At 42.9% G+C, this 18,760-nt stretch overlaps 1 protein-coding gene and 1 pseudogene across 1 annotated transcript in view; one reads left to right on the forward strand and one right to left on the reverse strand.

Annotated features, from left to right (window-relative positions):
- The window catches only part of LOC124751482 (fatty-acid amide hydrolase 2-A-like), a 249,336-nt gene that overhangs the window by 218,956 nt on the left and 11,620 nt on the right, over positions 1–18,760 (forward strand). Inside the window, exon 10 of the mRNA XM_047248989.1 lies at positions 2,008–2,193. Coding sequence (XP_047104945.1) covers positions 2,008–2,193 — 186 coding nt within the window. The remainder of the gene's footprint in view (positions 1–2,007; positions 2,194–18,760) is intronic.
- LOC124725812 lies at positions 14,431–14,548 on the reverse strand (annotated as a pseudogene).

An 18,760-nucleotide genomic window follows, 5' to 3' on the forward strand; every position in this document is an offset into this window, starting at 1 on the left:
AGGACGATTGCTGTTGAAGGTTTGGAACGACGTTGGTGCCAAAAGACTCTCATACTGTTTACCAGAGAGGGTACGGCTAAGAGATCCCAAGGACTCATGTCCTAGAAAAAATACTGCCCTACGATAAACGATGCTGCCAATCCGCACCACACAGCCACCTTTGCAGAATGAAGTGGTACAGAGTGATGTGCGCGCGGTCCGCCCATCTTCTACAATTCTGCGTATTGAGATGTCCTTGGAGATGGCAGCGGGCTTCGTCTTTCCACAGAATGATCGATGGCCATCCACTGTCCAATTCCATGCAAGTAAGAAATTCAAAAGGTAGCTCAGCAAGGAGCAACTTCTGAACATGGGTGATTCTATATGGATATGGATTATTATGAACCACGCTCACAGGTATGTTCAACATATGGGCAATCTCCCATGCACTCCATGTTTGCACACCACTCTCGACCCCACCTGCAGTGCTGTGGCCACATCTTAGACAGATGTCGGATCAACTGCTTGCCTCCCTCTGCCACACTGCACTTCAAATGAAGCTGTGTTTTCGAATGTAGTAATCAGTTTCTCCAGACCATTAGCAGACGTCGGACCAGCGCCTTTTTTTGTACCCTTGAGTATCCGGAACTTCTGTAGGGCTGCTGGCTCACAGTCAACATTCTTGTAAAAGAGCTTTACCATCAGCACGTGATCCTTCATAGAGACTGTCATGTCGGGCATCTCAGAAGCAAACTGACGAACAAGTCCGTCTGTTGGTGTGCATATTCTGACGCTTACAGTGCCATCTATTAATCAAAATTTTCGTTAAATTTTTTCTTGGTGCTCGATGTTACCCCCCGTGCGTGAATGATATGCTGTTCAAATTTGACGTCTTCTGAGCAGTGGTTCTCTTTCTACTGCTTTTTAAATTATGGACACCCTGCTTATATTTATGTAAATTTATTGTGTGTGTTTTGATAGCTCAGTTGGCACGCGTCAAATTATAGGACATATATGGCCGTATCTTTTGACTGCATTGACATAGAAGCTTAACTTATTTGCACTGCCCAGGGATACCTTAATACTGGATATAAATTTCAGAACATGATGTCTTTACCTGTTCCTTATAGGAACCCTGAGAAATGACCGCTTGGAGAAGGCACCCACGCACAAAATTTCTCTGTGTAAAATGCAATGTGGGACTCCATCCAAAGCAATGTTTCATTTTGTATCATCGGCGCTAAGAAGACTACATTGTCTAATAAACTATTATTTTTGTCATTTGTCCCTTATTATTGACATGTCTTACTTTATTCATGTAATGCATAACAGTTATTTGGTTGGTTCTACTATATGAATTTGCCATGTATACTTACAGTATAAACAAGTAATGTAACCTCAAAATGTAAATAAAACCAACATTACAATACCTGGAAATTATTATAGTACTTTTTCTTCATTTATTCGTGTAATTCATTGACTTGCTCTTGGTCTGTTAACTGTAGCTATTTCTTTTCTCGCGAGCGCCGAGTTGAGAAACCAAAGGTGATGCGGACTTTTTTGCTCAATCGCCCGCCCAATACCATGAGCCTCTGATGCTGCAATCTGTGTTCACTAACATGGTCGATTCCATTTCTCTTGGCTGGCAGGTATGCTATGACAGTCACTAGGTGCTGCACTATTTTGCCGGCCGCTGGTGGCCGAGCGGTTCTGGCGCTACAGTCTGGAACCGCGCGACCGCTACGGTCGCAGGTTCGAATCCTGCCTCGGGCATGGATGTGTGTGTTGTCCTTAGGTTAGTTAGGTTTAAGTAGTTCTAAGTTCTAGGGGACTTATGACCTCAGCAATTGAGTCCCATAGTGCTCAGAGCCATTTGAACCATTGCTGCACTATTTTCGGCAGTTGGTCTGCTCATTTGTTCTCTATAACACCAACAAGTCCCAGTACCCACAGTACACTTCCCAGACTTGTCCAACTGAAAACCTGAGTAGATTACACCCATGAAGTTGTGTGTCGCCGTGTTTGCAGGAACTGCTGGGCGAGGACGGCGTGCTGCTGTACCCGACGGCCCCGCACCCGGCCAATGTGCTGTTCGAGCAGTTCGTGCGCTTCCCCAACAACGCCTACCTGGCCATCTTCAACACGCTGGGGCTGCCAGCCACGCACTGTCCGGCAGGCCTGGACCCCAGCTCCGGCATGCCCCTCGGCCTGCAGGTAAAGTAGTTACGCTCTGCTCTCCCTGGATCTCTGCTGTCGCGTGCATTCCCCTGTTCACACCGGACTCAGAAATCAGGTTAGCTGTAAACCGACATCCTAATTCCTCTTCTGGTTGGTTACTGTCAACCACACGTGGCCAAGACTCCGGCTCGAAGGCCGTGCCCTGACGCGAATGCCATAGTGCTCACCCTCGCTGCACACAACGCCCAAGGCCAGGTCACGCTGTCTCAGCACTTAGAGGGGGCAGACGTGGAACCTGTGAATGGGCCACATTTAAATAGCAATGCAGTCGCACTGCATATTATTTGGTCATATTTTTCACATTTCTCGACAACATATCAATATTATTTAATTATTTCGGGCACGCTGAATAATAACATAATTTTTATCTCGCATACGGACATATGTAGGCAGTTTGATAGATTTTCCCACCCTAGTTGCCACGTAATCTTAACTTATTCAGTTTAGCCGGCCGCTGTGGCCGAGCGGTTCTAGGCGCTTCAGTCCGGAACCGTGCTGCTACCACGGTCGCAGGTTCGAATCCTGCATCGGGCATGGATGTGTGTGATGTCCGTAGGTTAGCTAGGCTTAAGTAGTTCTACGTCTAGGGGACTGATGACCTCAGATGTTAAGTCCGATAGTGCTTAGTCATTTGAAATTATTCAGTTTCATAATCGGAAAAAGATCTTTCATACAATTAAGTCGATCGAAATATTATGGTACTACCGCAACCTTCTTATGGAGACGTGGAAACACTATCTGAAGAAAGCAATGTAGACGTCCTGGGCACTTTCAACGTAAAAAGGTTTGTCATTAAAACGGGAATTACTTTGCAGTGCAATCAGTTATACCTCTGCAGCCACAGTGATCCTTTCAACTGAAACAAAAAACGATCTCGAGAAAAGTTCGAAAAGACATGCAAGATTGACAGTGTCCTGAAAACGTCTAGGAAACTGTCCTTGTAATTTTTGAAGGCCACAATGAATTCTTCAGATCTCACATTTTCTTTAAAACGCATGTGAGCTAATGGAATTGGACGGTGTTTGTTCAAAATGGTTCAAATGGCTCTGAGCACTATGGGACTTAACTTCTGAGGTCATCAGTCCCCTAGAGCTTAGAACTACTTAAACCTAACTAACCTAAGAACATCACACACATCCATGCCCGAGGCAGGATTCGAACCTGCGACCGTAGCGGCCGCGTGGCTCCACACTGTAGCGCCTAGAACCGCTCGGCCACACCGGCCGGCGGTGTTTGTCGGAACGTGTTCCTTCTAGAACGCAATTTTCTTTTTAAATGCATCCTCACGTAATCAAAAAGAAGTTGTTTCTCACCTTGCAGTCTCTTGCTCTGGGCAGTGTGCAGTCAAGTCCACATAAAATGCGACATCTGCAATCCATTCTGCATGTTTTAATTTTCGTTCCTTCCCCCCTTTTCCCTTCACAAATTCAACAATAACGAGTTTAAGTCGAAAAATCGTTCCAGACAGTCTCTTGACTTAACCAGCGTACACTGCAGTAATATACAAAGTCTCTATATTCTTTGTTCGGTTCCATCGAAAACCGTTGCAACTGACAACGAAATAATGCCTGTCACTTTAGAAATGATACCATTCAGACACACTAAGTTCTACATAGCTGAAAATTTAGCGCAAAGTGCTTTTTGATTACTGACCGATGAGTCCGTGTGTCTATCGGTGTCCCCTAGAGCTTAGAACTACTCTGAATCAGAGGCTGAGACGGTTCTGCGACCGTGTGGGCTGCAGATTCCTCGACTTGCGCCATAGGGTGGTGGGGTTTCGGGTTCCGCTGGATAGGTCAGGAGTCCACTACACGCAACAAGCGGCTACACGGGTAGCAGGGGTTGTGTGGCGTGGGCTGGGCGGTTTTTTAGGTTAGATGGCCTTGGGCAAGTACAGAAAGGGCAACAGCCTCAACGGGTGCGGGGCAAAGTCAGGACATGCGGGGACCAAGCAGCAATCGGTATTGTAATTGTCAACTGTCGAAGTTGCGTTGGTAAAGTACCGGAACTTCAAGCGCTGATAGAAAGCACCGAAGCTGAAATCGTTATAGGTACAGAAAGCTGGCTTAAGCCAGAGATAAATTCTCCCGAAATTTTTACAAAGGTACAGACGGTGTTTAGAAAGGATAGATTGCATGCAACCGGTGGTGGAGTGTTCATCGCTGTTAGTAGTAGTTTATCCTGTAGTGAAGTAGAAGTGGATAGTTCCTGTGAATTATTATGGGTGGAGGTTACACTAAACAACCGAACTAGGTTAATAATTGGCTCCTTTTACCGACCTCCCGACTCAGCAGCATTAGTGGCAGAACAACTGAGAGAAAATTTGGAATACATTTCACATAAATTTTCTCAGCATGTTATAGTCTTAGGTGGAGATTTCAATTTACCAGATATAGACTGGGACACTCAGATGTATAGGACGGGTGGTAGGGACAGAGCATCGAGTGACATTATACTGAGTGCACTATCCGAAAATTACCTCGAGCAATTAAACAGAGAACCGACTCGTGGAGATAACATATTGGACCTACTGATAACAAACAGACCCGAACTTTTCGAATCTGTATGTACAGAACAGGGAATCAATGATCATAAGGCCGTTGCAGCATCCCTGAATATGGAAGTTAATAGGGATATAAAAAAAGGGAGGAAGGTTTATCTGTTTAGCAAGAGTAATAGAAGGCAGATTTCAGACTACCTAACAGATCAAAACGAAAATTTCTGTTCCGACACTGACAATGTTGAGTGTTTGTGGAAAAAGTTCAAGGCAATCGTAAAATGCGTTTTAGACAGGTACGTGCCGAGTAAAACTGTGAGGGACGGGAAAAACCCACCGTGGTACAACAACAATGTTAGGAAACTACTGCGAAAGCAAAGAGAGCTCCACTCCAAGTTTAAACGCAGCCAAAACCTCTCAGACAAACAGAAGCTAAACGATGTCAAAGTTAGCGTAAGGAGGGCTATGCGTGAAGCGTTCATTGAATTCGAAAGTAAAATTCTATGTACCGACTTGACAGAAAATCCTAGGAAGTTCTGGTCGTACGTTAAATCAGTAAGTGGCTCGAAACAGCATATCCAGACACTACGGGATGATGATGGCATTGAAACAGAGGATGACACGCGTAAAGCTGAAATACTAAACACCTTTTTCCAAAGCTGTTTCACAGAGGAAGACCGCACTGCAGTTCCTTCTCTAAATCCTCGCACAAACGAAAAAATGGCTGACATCGAAATAAGTGTCCAAGGAATAGAAAAGCAACTGGAATCACTCAATAGAGGAAAGTCCACTGGACCTGACGGGATACCAATTCGATTCTACACAGAGTACGCGAAAGAACTTGCCCCCCTTCTAACAGCCGTGTACCGCAAGTCTCTAGAGGAACGGAGGGTTCCAAATGATTGGAAAAGAGCACAGATAGTCCCAGTCTTCAAGAAGGGTCGTCGAGCAGATGCGCAGAACTATAGACCTATATCTCTTACGTCGATCTCTTGTAGAATTTTAGAACATGTTTTTTGCTCGCGTATCATGTCATTTCTGGAAACCCAGAATCTACTATGTAGGAATCAACATGGATTCCGGAAACAGCGATCGTGTGAGACCCAACTCGCCTTATTTGTTCACGAGACCCAGAAAATATTAGATACAGGCTCCCAAGTAGATGCTATTTTTCTTGACTTCCGGAAGGCGTTCGATACAGTTCCGCACTGTCGCCTGATAAACAAAGTAAGAGCCTACGGAATATCAGACCAGCTGTGTGGCTGGATTGAAGAGTTTTTAGCAAACAGAACACAGCATGTTGTTATCAATGGAGAGACGTCTACAGACGTTAAAGTAACCTCTGGCGTGCCACAGGGGAGTGTTATGGGACCATTGCTTTTCACAATATATATAAATGACTTAGTAGATAGTGTCGGAAGTTCCATGCGGCTTTTCGCGGATGATGCTGTAGTATACAGAGAAGTTGCTGCATTAGAAAATTGTAGCGAAATACAGGAAGATCTGCAGCGGATAGGCACTTGGTGCAGGGAGTGGCAACTGACCCTTAACATAGACAAAAGTAATGTATTGCGAATACATAGAAAGAAGGATCCTTTATTGTATGATTATATGATAGCGGAACAAACACTGGTAGCAGTTACTTCTGTAAAATATCTGGGAGTATGCGTACGGAACGATTTGAAGTGAATGATCATATAAAATTAATTGTTGGTAAAGCGGGTACCAGGTTGAGATTCATTGGGAGAGTGCTTAGAAAATGTAGTCCATCAACAAAGGAGGTGGCTTACAAAACACTCGTTCGACCTATACTTGAGTATTGCTCATCAGTGTGGGATCCGTACCAGGTCGGGTTGACGGAGGAGATAGAGAAGATCCAAAGAAGAGCGGCGCGTTTCGTCACTGGGTTATTTGGTAACCGTGATAGCGTTACGGAGATGTTTAATAAACTCAAGTGGCAGACTCTGCGAGAGAGGCGCTCTGCATCGCGGTGTAGCTTGCTCGCCAGGTTTCGAGAGGGTGCGTTTCTGGATGAGGTATCGAATATATTGCTTCCCCCTACTTATACTTCCCGAGGAGATCACGAATGTAAAATTAGAGAGATTAGAGCGCGCACGGAGGCTTTCAGACAGTCGTTCTTCCCGCGAACCATACGCGACTGGAACAGGAAAGGGAGGTAATGACAGTGGCACGTAAAGTGCCCTCCGCCACACACCGTTGGGTGGCTTGCGGAGTATCAATGTAGATGTAGATGTAGATGTAGAATGTCTTGCTCCTTCATTGTCAACTGAGTCTTCACATTCTTTCTGCATAGCACTGTAATATTGTTTCATAGCAATAACCGTAGCGTATGCGACTGCATAATAGGTATTGAGAGTTCTCATCCCTCTGTTCTATCATTCCAGTTCATTTTTAAAAGCTTGTGATGACAGATCGCTAGACTGCCCCTTAAAGTCCAAATAGTCACTGGACATGTGAACGTAATTCATAACACAAACAAATAATGAAGTATAAACAGCGCTAACACCACGATTCTGCCGAACTGAAAAGGTTTGTACCGACCAAAATTCCACACCGCAATACTAAATGAAATGCCGCGCTGTAGTCACGACTTAGGGAAGAATCGAGCAAAGCTGTTACAGGCCATTCGCGGCTCGCGCGTGCTGTCCGCCTTGCTGTAAACACTCCAGTATCAATTCTGGAAATGCGGCTCTGGCCGCCAGACTTCCGCTTCCACAATCGGTTTTTCTACAGTATGTAAACGCTCTTCGAATCGTCAACAAGTCGTCATTAGGTTTCTCGGCTTGTTTGAAATGTTTGTGATTTTATGTGCATTGAAGAATAGGAAGAAGTTCAATAGACTGGCTGTACCAACTGACATTTGCAAACAAATTGACAGGGTTGGTAACGTCCTAAATAAACAAGGAATAAAACAAGGCACCTACATGTAAGTGATTACTGTGATATTCACAATAAAGTGCCTGGCAGAGGGTTCAATGAACCACCTTTCAGCTGTCTCTCTACCGTTCCACATGCGAACAGCGCGCGGGAAAAAACGAGCACTTAAATTTTTCTGTGCGAGCCCTGATTTCTCTTATTTTATCATGATGATCATTTGTCCCTATGTAGGTCAGTGCCAACAGAATGTTTTCGCAATCAGAGGAGAAAACTGGTGATTGAAATTTCAAGAGAAGATCTCGTCGCAACGAAAAACGCCTTTGTTTTAATGATTGACAGACCAATTCACGTATCATGTCATTGGCGATAATACAAAACGAGCTACCCTTCTTTGAACTTTTTCGATGCCATCCGCCAGTCCCACCTAACGCGGATCCCACACCGCACAGCAGTACTCCATAATAGGGCGAACAAGCTTGGTGTAAGCACACTCTTCAGTAGACCTGTTGCACCTTTTGAGTGTTCTGCCAGTGAATCGCAGTCTTTGGTTTGCTCTACCCACAACATTATCTATGTGATCGTTCCAATTTAGGTTCTTTGTGATTGTAATCCCTAAGTATCTAGTTGAATTTACATCCTTCAGATTTGTGTGACTTATCGTGTAATCGAAATCTAGCGGATTTCTTTTAGTACTCATGTGAATAACTTCACACTTTTCTTTATTCAGGGTCAATTGTCACTTTTCGCGCCATACAGATATCGTATCTAAATCATTTTGTAGCTCGTTTTGATCATCTGATGACTTTACAAGACGGTAGTTGACAGTATCATCTCCAAACAATCTAAGAAGGCTACTCAGATGGTCTCCTATGTTGTTAATGTAGATCAGGAACAATAGAGGGCCTATAACACTTCCTTGGGGAACGACGGATATTATTTCTGTTTTACTCGATGACTTCTATTACGTCTATTGCTACGAACTGTGACCCTTCTGAGGAAATCACGAATCCAGTCCCACAACTGAGGATATTCCACAGGAACGCAGTTGGTAAGAAGACGCTTGCGAGGAACGGTGTCGAAAGCCTTCTGGAAATATAAAAAATATGGAATCAATTTGACCTCACCTATCGATAGCACTCATTACTTCTTGAGTATAAAGAGCTAGTTGTGTTTCATAAGCACGATACTTTATGAATCCGTGCTGACTATGTGTCGATAAATCGTTTTCTTCGAGGTAATGCATAATGTTCGAACACAGTATATTTTCCAAAACCCTTCTACAAATCTACGTTAGTGATATGGGTCTGTAATTCAGCGGATTATTCCTATTTCCCTTTTTGGGTATTGGTGTGACTCGAGCAATTTTCCCGTCTTTAGGTACGGATCATCCTGTGAGCAAGTGGTTGTATATAATTGCTAAATATGGAGCTGTTGTATCAGCATACTCTGAAAGGAACATGACTGGTATATAATCTGGACCGGAGGCCTTGCCTTTATTAAGTGATTTAAGCTGCTTTGCTACACCGAGGATATCTACTTCTATGTTTCCCATCTTGGCAGTTGTTCTTGACTGGCATTCAAGAATGTTTACTTCGTCTTCTTTGGTGAAGGAGTTTCGGAAAACCGTGTTTAATCACTCTGCTGTAGTGGCATTGTCATCAGTGGCTTCGCCGTTGTTATGGCGCTGTGAAGGTATTGACTGCGTCTTGCAACTGGTGTACTTTATGTGTGACCAGAATCTCTTTGGGTTTTCTGCCAGATTCCGATACAGAGGTTCGTTGTGGATATTATTAAAAGCATCTGGCATTGAAGTACGCTCTGTATTTCGAACTTCTGCAAAACTTTGCCAATATTGGGGACTTTGCGTTCTTTTAAATTAGGCATGCTGTTTTCGTTGCTTCTGCAACAGCGATCTGGCCCGTTTTGTATACCATGGGGGATCAGTAGCGACATTTATTAATAACTGAAGTATACTTCCATACAGAAATGTTTGAAGAAAGAAGATCACATTGACATACATAAAAAAATCTGGCATTTTCCAACTTTAACATAACAACTGTGATGATTTGTACTTCGAACAGACAGTAGCACATTTGAAGTAAGATACAAAGACCATAAAAAGCATAAAAATATGGCACCAGGCATTCAACGTCTTAGAACACCTTCGACAAAATAATCACCCCTTATTTCAATAAAAACGGCAGTAAAATAATCACACGCATTAAGAAAAAGACCTCTCTTAACAATACAAGAAAATTTCCAAATTCCAAAAGCAACAAAAAAAACAAATATTAAACAATGAAACAAGCATTAGCAGCCAAACCTTTTTGAAGTTAGTAAACTTCAAGTAGATAAATAATAATACTCCTCTATCCCCCATACAAACATTATGACCTAAATCATACGCGCATCCACCCCGAACACCAGGTACCATAATAGAAAGCTTTAGTGAAGTCATAACTAGAATACACACACACACGCACACTCACTCTCTCTCTCTCTCTCTCTCTCTCTCTCACACACACACACACACACAGATAGAAACAGTCAGGTACATGGAAACACACAGTTTGTAAGCTTCCTGTTCTTCCTTCTAATTTGGAATATATGTTAATGTGTATCTTCTGATAAGCCCTCAATAAAGTGCCCTCTTACACACAAAATTTAAATCCATGAAATCATACGATAATGCTGTCTGACTGCACTCTTAAAGAAATATCATATATCGTCGCTCTGCGTACCCCGCTTCACAAAACATCTTGTTTTGAAACGTTGGAAAAGTAATGAAATTGTAGATGTACCCATCTTGCATGAGGTAGTTCATCACCACATTTACACGAAAAACAATTTCCGGAAGAGGGAACAGTAACAGCTTGCACTGTACGCGCTTGAGCATTGTCCTACAAAATTATGGTCAGGTCCTGCAGAAAGTGACATCACTTCTGTCTCTAAGCTGGTCGTAGGTTGTGTTCCAGAAATGAACAGCATAGAGACAGAAGTGATGACATTTTCTGCAGGACCCGAACATCATTTTGCAGGGCAATCCTCAAGCACGTACAGTGTGAGCTGTTACTGATTTGTTTGACTGATGGGGTTGCTAAGTGCTATACCACCTACTACACTCCCCCGACTTAAGCCCTCTTAAGTTCAACCCGATTTATAAACTGAAGGAAACACTTCACGGAATTCGCTTCAGAACCGCTACAAATTGGTCGGGCAATAGACTGCGCCGCTCGAACTGTCAACACACCTGGCACTGCTAAGAGTATCCTACGACTTCCACATCGCTGGCAACGGGTTATACACAATGCTGGTGACCACTTTGATGGTTAGTAAAACTTTGAAACACGTATCTATTTTGTACGAGCTGTAAATAAATAGTTGCCTCTATTAAACTTCCAACCCTCGTAGTTTCTCACTATCGATTTTGCGATCCGGTGCAACATGAGTTCTCCGAGCGTCATTTGTTTTACTCGAATGTTGTCTGTGGATCAGTTGCTCCACAACACAATGAAATGAGCATGTCAGTACTTCCGTAACAGTTTTAATGAAGACTCTGTAAGATTCCTTATGGATGTCGGTGAAGTTGTAAAGAGGAGGAGGAGAGGTTATATACCATTCGAAATTGTTTTATTACACCCACTTGCATCACGTGCGTTGTAGGAAAAAGTACAAAGCGATCAACTGTGGAAGATTACCGTACTCCATACTTTTGTAGACTTCGAATAGGTAGGAAACTTCCTTCTAAGTGAAGCCACGATATTTTTCTGAGCATAAAATTAACAAATAGTCACCAGCCATTGTTATTGCACGAGAGCCTTTGCAACTAACAGAGAGAGTGGGTATAGCAGTTTAGAAAGTAGCCCGTTATACTGTTAATAGGGTTGCTGCCAATCAGCTCTAATTCAGGAGACATATACACTTATTTAATAAAGATAAAATATGTTAGCCTTTAGATGAATGATATACCTTCCTGGTCAGTCGAACACTACTTCTTCTCCTTATAAAATCACTTAGTCCGCACTATACAACATTTTAAATAGCAAGTGGAACACGACAACATCATGAATGGCACGAATACTGATTGTGGTAGCTGAAATCCAGCAGCCAAACGCTCATTTCCGGAATCGGTATTGGAGTGATATCGGGAAAAGCGGTTTTGAGAGCCTTTGTTAACGTATTGATTGTATAGGCTAAACCCGAACTTCATCGCCACAATTTTGGAGGTCCTTCAAGAATATTCCTTTGAGTATTTTGGTGTAGCGGACCCTTGTCTACGGTGTCTCTTAATGATGTAATTATGTTTTATTCATTTGTTACCACAATTACCTTTGCTTCTGTGGAAATAGTTTTCACAACAATGAAAAAGCCTATAACAAGTTGCCACCAAAACGTTCAACATAAAGCACAAACTAAAGCGACAACTCTGTGATGCGAAATATTGTGATGGGGTTGCGGTCGCTGCAGGAAAAGCTCGACAGTCTTGTTGTGCTGCTCTTCCATTGCAGTCAGTGAACACATACGAATGGTGCACATGAGCACCTATCCATACCGGTCTATGTCGCTATTTACGTACGTCTAACACTGCTGGAGCAACAGCAAGTATCTCAAGAGACTTAAAAAAAAATAAAAAATAAAAAAAGAATTAAGCTCCTCCCTAACAGGCCATGAAGGCCCAACGGTTGCAAGCTAACATCCCAAAGATGTTTGAGCCCTCATGCGGTTCCTCTTCGTCGAAATGTCTTAGCTCAAACACGTCTAGGGGTTGAAACGCACGTGTCGCATTACACGCCCTAAATTGTACACTTATGACCCTTTGGTTAACTTGTCTGGCTGATGACAAGTTTGCGAAATTGTATGAAACGAAGTTAATGTAACATGTAACAACAGTAATAATGATACCGGGAACTAAATTAACGACCCATAAATGATGTAGGCCACACAATTGCAGTTTGGTTAGAATAATGTTCATTCAGAAAAAAAAACCAATGGCGAAAGTGGTCGCATTTAGAATTACTATTACATTCGAGCACATATCCATTTGACACAGTTCGATCATCACAATCTCATCGCGTAATACAAGTTATCTACGCGAAAAGTTACGGGTTCACACCAGGCGCGCGGCTGCTCAGAGACTAAGTCCCGCGATACCACACAACGCGAAATTTTCTAAGTCGTTTCACTTCACCGACAGTCGGCTTTCGCGTCTCAATCCGAACTGTGCCCTTTGGTGTCTCCAGCCGAACTGTCCGTTTTCGCGTCTCCATCCGAACTGTCCCCGTTGGTGTCTCGACCAGAATTGTACTCTTCGATGCCTAAACCAGAACTGCCTTCTGCCCGTCTCCAAGCGCGTTTCCCGCGCGCTCAACATCTTCGTTGAACTGACTAGGGCAGTTCCCTTCCTGAAGTCGTACATGTGATTAGCTACAGCTTATTCTACACTATTTTACATTTTAACATATTTAAATAATCAAAGCTTGATCACTTTCACGCTCTAAATAAAGTAATAATAATATCCATTACATAAAAAACGCTAAATTCTTTTACATAAAACCAATACAATTTCCTTCTTAGCTTTGAATGCCACGGCCATTAGCCTTGCACCAATGTGATTTCTGATAAATAAATAAAGAACAAAAGTAACTATTATGCACTAAACTTTACAACAAATATTCTATTACCTAATGATTCAATAAGGTGTCTCGCTGTCATCGCTCAATGTGTTTTGTGTGGAGGAAATGATGATCTGATGCTTAACTGAAAATACTGATAGTTTAAATTTACTATATATTTTAAACGAATAAAGTTACAGCGTTGATATATACAACATTAGTCATTTTAATGATGCGCTTCTATATGAAATGTCGATCGTTAAGATCGACCAAAGCGTTCAGATTTTAGCATTCAGGTCTTTGTTACAAACTTGTTACTTTCACTTCAACAGTAAATCCTAAAGTACAATAGACATGATCAATATTCAGGTTTTATTGGGTTCACCATGAAATTTTATGAAGTATGGTAGATTAAAATTACTGTAGCTTCATTCCCTGCACTACTACAGAATGAAATAATTTTCATAAATCTTCCGCTTTATGGCCGATCTTAGGTCCACCACATTTAACACTGCTACGTCTTCCTGGCCACAATCACCTTCTACTGGGTTTCCCTATGACGTAGGTTCTCGTCTGACTCACTCGCACACTACAGCGGAATAGACGCCTGTGAATTTCCCCATCTCGTGGCGAATCTGCGCGCGGTCTACATCTACATCTATATCTACATTTATACTCCGCTAGCGACCCAACGGTGCGTGGCGGAGGGCACTTTACGTGCCACTCTCATTACCTCCCTTTCCTGTTCCAGCCGCGTATGGTTCGCGGGAAGAACGACTGCCGGAAAGCCTCCGTGCGCGCTCGAATCTCTCTAATTTTACATTCGTGATCTCCTCGGGAGGTATAAGTAGGGGGAAGCAATATATTCGATACCTCATCCAGAAACGCACCCTCTCGAAACCTGGACAGCAAGCTACACCGCGATGCAGAGAGCCTCTCCTGGACGACAGGGTTCGTTTCACAGTTCCTGAAGGCTGGCTCTTTCGGCCATATACTTAAATGAGAGCTAAATGCTCGTTAACTCACACGGTACTGACCGGCCGCCGTGTCATACTCAGCACATAGACGTCACTGGATGCGGATATGGAGGGGTATGTGGTCAGCGCATCGTTCTCCCGGCCCTATGTTAGTTTCCGACACCGGAGCCGCTACTTCTCAACCAGGTAGTTCCTCAGTTTGCTTGACAAGGGCTGAGTGCACCCCGCTTGCCAACAGTGCTCGGCAGACCGGATGGTCACCCATCCAAGTGCTAGCCCAGCCCGACAGCGCTTAACTTCGATGATCTGACGGGAACCGGTGTTACCACTGCGGCAAGGCCGTTGGCATCTCAAGTAAAGGGAAGAAATATGTTTCCAAACAAGAAACACAACATAAACCGTCGATATTTCATTTGCACTGCTGTGCTGATATTTTCTGCGTAATAGATAAATGAGCATAAAAACTAAAAGAATTAAATTGCTGTGGAATCATCAGTCCGTTGTACCAACACACTTGGAAAATATTCCTGACTAAACTCTGAAATTACAACTGGTATAATGCTCTCTGGTTTCCAGCCGAATGATTTCGTCAACGTTTCTATGAATGTCACTCATATGATCCTCTGGTGAATTATCGAATGGATGGTGTGGCTATGGGGTTTCTCCTCATATCAAATAAGCAATCTATTCACGCAACATTCTGAGGAAAGTGGTATAGAGACCGCACGGCTCAAACCCGAACACTTCTGTATTACACGTGGATGATACCTTCATTGTGTGGCCACTTGGCAGAGATACCGTGAATTTCTTGAACACATCAACATCATCGATGAGAACATACAATTCACCATGGAAGTAGAGAAATGCGACTGCATCTAATTTCTTGATATTTAGATACGGAAGAAGCAAAATGGTACGTTAGGTCCCTCTGTATGCAGAAAACTGGCAACAGACAAGTCAGACTTGCATGCATGCAGCTGCCACCTCCCAGGCAAAGGCATGACTGTTTTGAGAACTGCTTGTCCTCAGGGATCGGGCCATAGCCGATCAAGAAAGCCTGTCTACCGAACTGCGACACCTGAGGGAAGTCTTCCAGAGGAAAGGCTAGTGACACACAGATTAATAACCGCAGCTCCGAAATAACACAGGACCAGGACAAGCGATAATCGTTTCTCCCTCATGTGCGACCACCGACAGGAAGTATTACAAGGATCTTCGAGAAATGTGATGCTAAAACCATCTTCCGACTATCGCGAAAGATTAAAGATCTTGTTCGCTCGCCAAGGATCCACCGGGAATGCACATGCCGGATGTCTACAGCATTCAATGTGACTTTGAGCTGCGATACATCGGACAAACCCAATGCTGCGTTCAACAGCGCTGCTTGAAATTCGCCAGATATATTCGTCTTGGGTAGGAAGCCAAAAGCTTGAGAGAAATCCATAAGTTTGATTTTGAACGGGGAAGAGTGCTGCGCAGTGCGAGTGGATTTTGGGACGGCGTAATGAAAGGAGTCATCAAAATTAGGACTCATGATCACCTCGTGAACAAAGATGGTGGCTATCACATGAGCTCTGCTTGGGATTCGTTATTGGCCATAATATAGTGCGATCGCTCCCAGCCTAGAGGCATGACAACGCGCGAGGTGATGGCTGACTCACTACACCGGAACTCGAGCCCGTTCCCTCCCACTCCTCGCCCATCCTCACTCATACCCTTCCTGTGACAGGGGGAGGGGCCAGCCCAGAGCGCTGAATCGCCTATATAAACAGCACCAACATACCGTCACGAAGGCACAGTGCACACATCGAACAAGTAGATTGTATACTCATAAATACTTTTCACAAACACGTTTCACTTTTTCTGACACATATTGTATCACAGTTAGATTTAAAATAGTTGCCATCTCCTGGTTCTGATCCTAGTTTTCAGGAGATTTCACTTGGTTGGAAGGCATATGCCAGAATGGTAATCCCCTCCCATTTATTCCCAATAGGGAACACCACTGCCCCTCTAGCAGTTCGCTTGGAGTTGGACTGAACCCTCCCTGATTCAGTACTCTAACAATCCTCTCTGCCTGTAGAATGGAGTGTATTAAAAAGTCTTCCCGATATTTCGCTAGAAGATGAGCGTGAAATCATCGAAAAGTCGCGACATTTTTATGAACGGATTTGGCTGGAAACTCGAGAGCTTTACATTAGTTCAGCTGCCAAGGAAGACAACGAGATCTCCTACATTGTCGATGGAGTCGGATCTCACCCTCTAAAATGAATAAGTGGGTCTTCTTATGAACTTTAGGTTTCTTCTCATCGTAAATAAATGCTTGACAACGAAATAAATTCAGAAGAGCTGGAAATTAGCCATAGTAATTCCTGCATTTAAGACGTCAGAATACGAAACGCTGTGAGAATTTTAGGGACATACTTTCACTCAACACTGGATGTAAAATATTTTCAGAAGTAATAACACAATACCTCTCAATAACTTCAGAAAACGCCTTGTTTAGAAAATATCTCGCTTTGGGAAGGGCGTGTCCTGTTTACGCAACACGTCATCAGAGAAATAAATGAAAAGCATGTAGATTTTAACAGAGAAATATATCTGCCATTTATTAATTGCAAATGTTTTTGACAGTTTGACAATGTAGACGGGTGAACGTTGTAGGAAATATTAAGCAGGAGAGGCAGTACTTACTAAGAATAGTCCATGAAACAACATACCAAAACTGCAATTGTTGAAAAAGACTGTTAAATTAATAACAAATGCAGGATGACGGCAGTGATGCAATTTAGCTCCGATACTTCTTACTATGCATGTTGATGTTATGCTGAGGCACTGGCTAAAAGAAATAGTTTTACGCTAACTTTACGCATCGTAATATGTAAAGACAACACTCTTTGCTCATGACCAACTTCCTATAGTTGAGAGCGAGGAGACCCTTCAAAAGCCGGCCGCGGTGGTCTCGCAGTTCTAGGCGCGCAGTCCGGAACCGCGCGACTGCTACGGTCGCAGGTTCGAATCCTGCCTCGGGCATTGATGTGTGTGATGTCCTTAGATTAGTTAGGTTTAAGTAGTTCTAAGTTCTAGGGGACTGATGACCACAGCAGTTGAGTCCCATAGTGCTCAGAGCCATTTGAACCATTTTGAACCAACCCTTCAAAAGCCATTTATAAATTCAATATAATTGCCAAGGGTGATAACTTAATAATTGGGTCCAAAAATCAGAGGTCATGTCTTGTAAAGCTCGAGGCCCAGCTCCAAGAACAGTTGTAATAAACGAACAGAAAATAGAGAGACTAAATGAATTCAGCATCTTGGGAAATACTACCTCCTTCAGAATCTAAAGAAACATATCGAAAAAACTGAAACATTTACTTGTATTAATGGGGCAGATACGGAACACTGAATAAAAAGACGAGACCATAGTAATGTTTTAAAAAACACTGGCAATAATTAATGACAGTGAGAGTTAGATAATAAGAGCTGGAAATCGACAAGCTGCGGAAATGAGGTTTTTTAGAAGAACAGCTGACAGAGACTGGGACTTAAAACTATAAATGAACAAATCAAGGAGTATAGAAAGATTATGGAGAGATTGCGTTGCAGGAATTAATGCAAATAGAATGCCTAAAAAAATAATACACCTTCGACCGACGGTGATGACCAAGAAAGATGTGAGAAGATCAAATAGTAAGACAATAGAGGCATTCAGCAGGATAATGTAGGAAGCAAATGTCTTACACTTGAAGAAAGTGGAAGAAGAGTCTTGAATGGAACGTTGGAGCTAAGTCCCTGTACTGGCTGCCTGTAGCGTTCTTCTAGGCCAGTGATTCCAAACAAGGGCTAATTACCCCTGAGGAGAAAAATGAAACTTAATGAGGGGTAAAAACAAAACGGTGCGACTGCGTTTCTTCCACAAAACTAAACTACTTTTAGGAAATCATTACAGTAATCAAAATTTTGTATGGCTGTGATACCAATAATTTCGATTTTCTTTTTTAAAAAAATACAAATACTAACATTAACGCATGAAACTACAGAGTGTAGCGGCAGCCGCTGAGTCGAGAGGACGCGCAGCAAAGCAGCAGCAGCACTTTTGTTATAAACTGTAAATTAATTTAGTCTTTGTTTTTTGTTTTCTGCAAAAAAGTGACCTGTACGTGTGTATTTTACTGTATATATTAGTGGTTAGAAAATTAATCTTAGGTCTGGTTTTTGCGTAATTCTTGAGAATATCCTTGTGTAGGGCGGCTTCCTAGTGTAAATTTTCCGTGTAGTGAAAATTATTTCTGTTTAATAGCTTTCGCTCTCAGAGTTCAGTGAGAAATGTGCGCACCAACTTTTAGTGTTACCTTCTTCTCCTTTGGTATATTTTCAAACCCAGTAGGGCCATTTGAGCCCTTATTTCTATTTTATACAGAGTACGATAAGGCTATGGACTGTGCTTCTTGTGAGCGGACGCAAGGAGAGTTGGCTGCTGTCCGTAAACAGCTGGAAGCTGCGTTGGCTACCGTCGAGAAGTGTCTAGCTAATACTCGGAGTTGCGGTGACGTCGGGGC

The sequence above is a fragment of the Schistocerca piceifrons genome, chromosome 1 (assembly GCF_021461385.2).
Source record: "Schistocerca piceifrons isolate TAMUIC-IGC-003096 chromosome 1, iqSchPice1.1, whole genome shotgun sequence".
Taxonomy (NCBI): Eukaryota; Metazoa; Arthropoda; class Insecta; order Orthoptera; family Acrididae; genus Schistocerca; species Schistocerca piceifrons.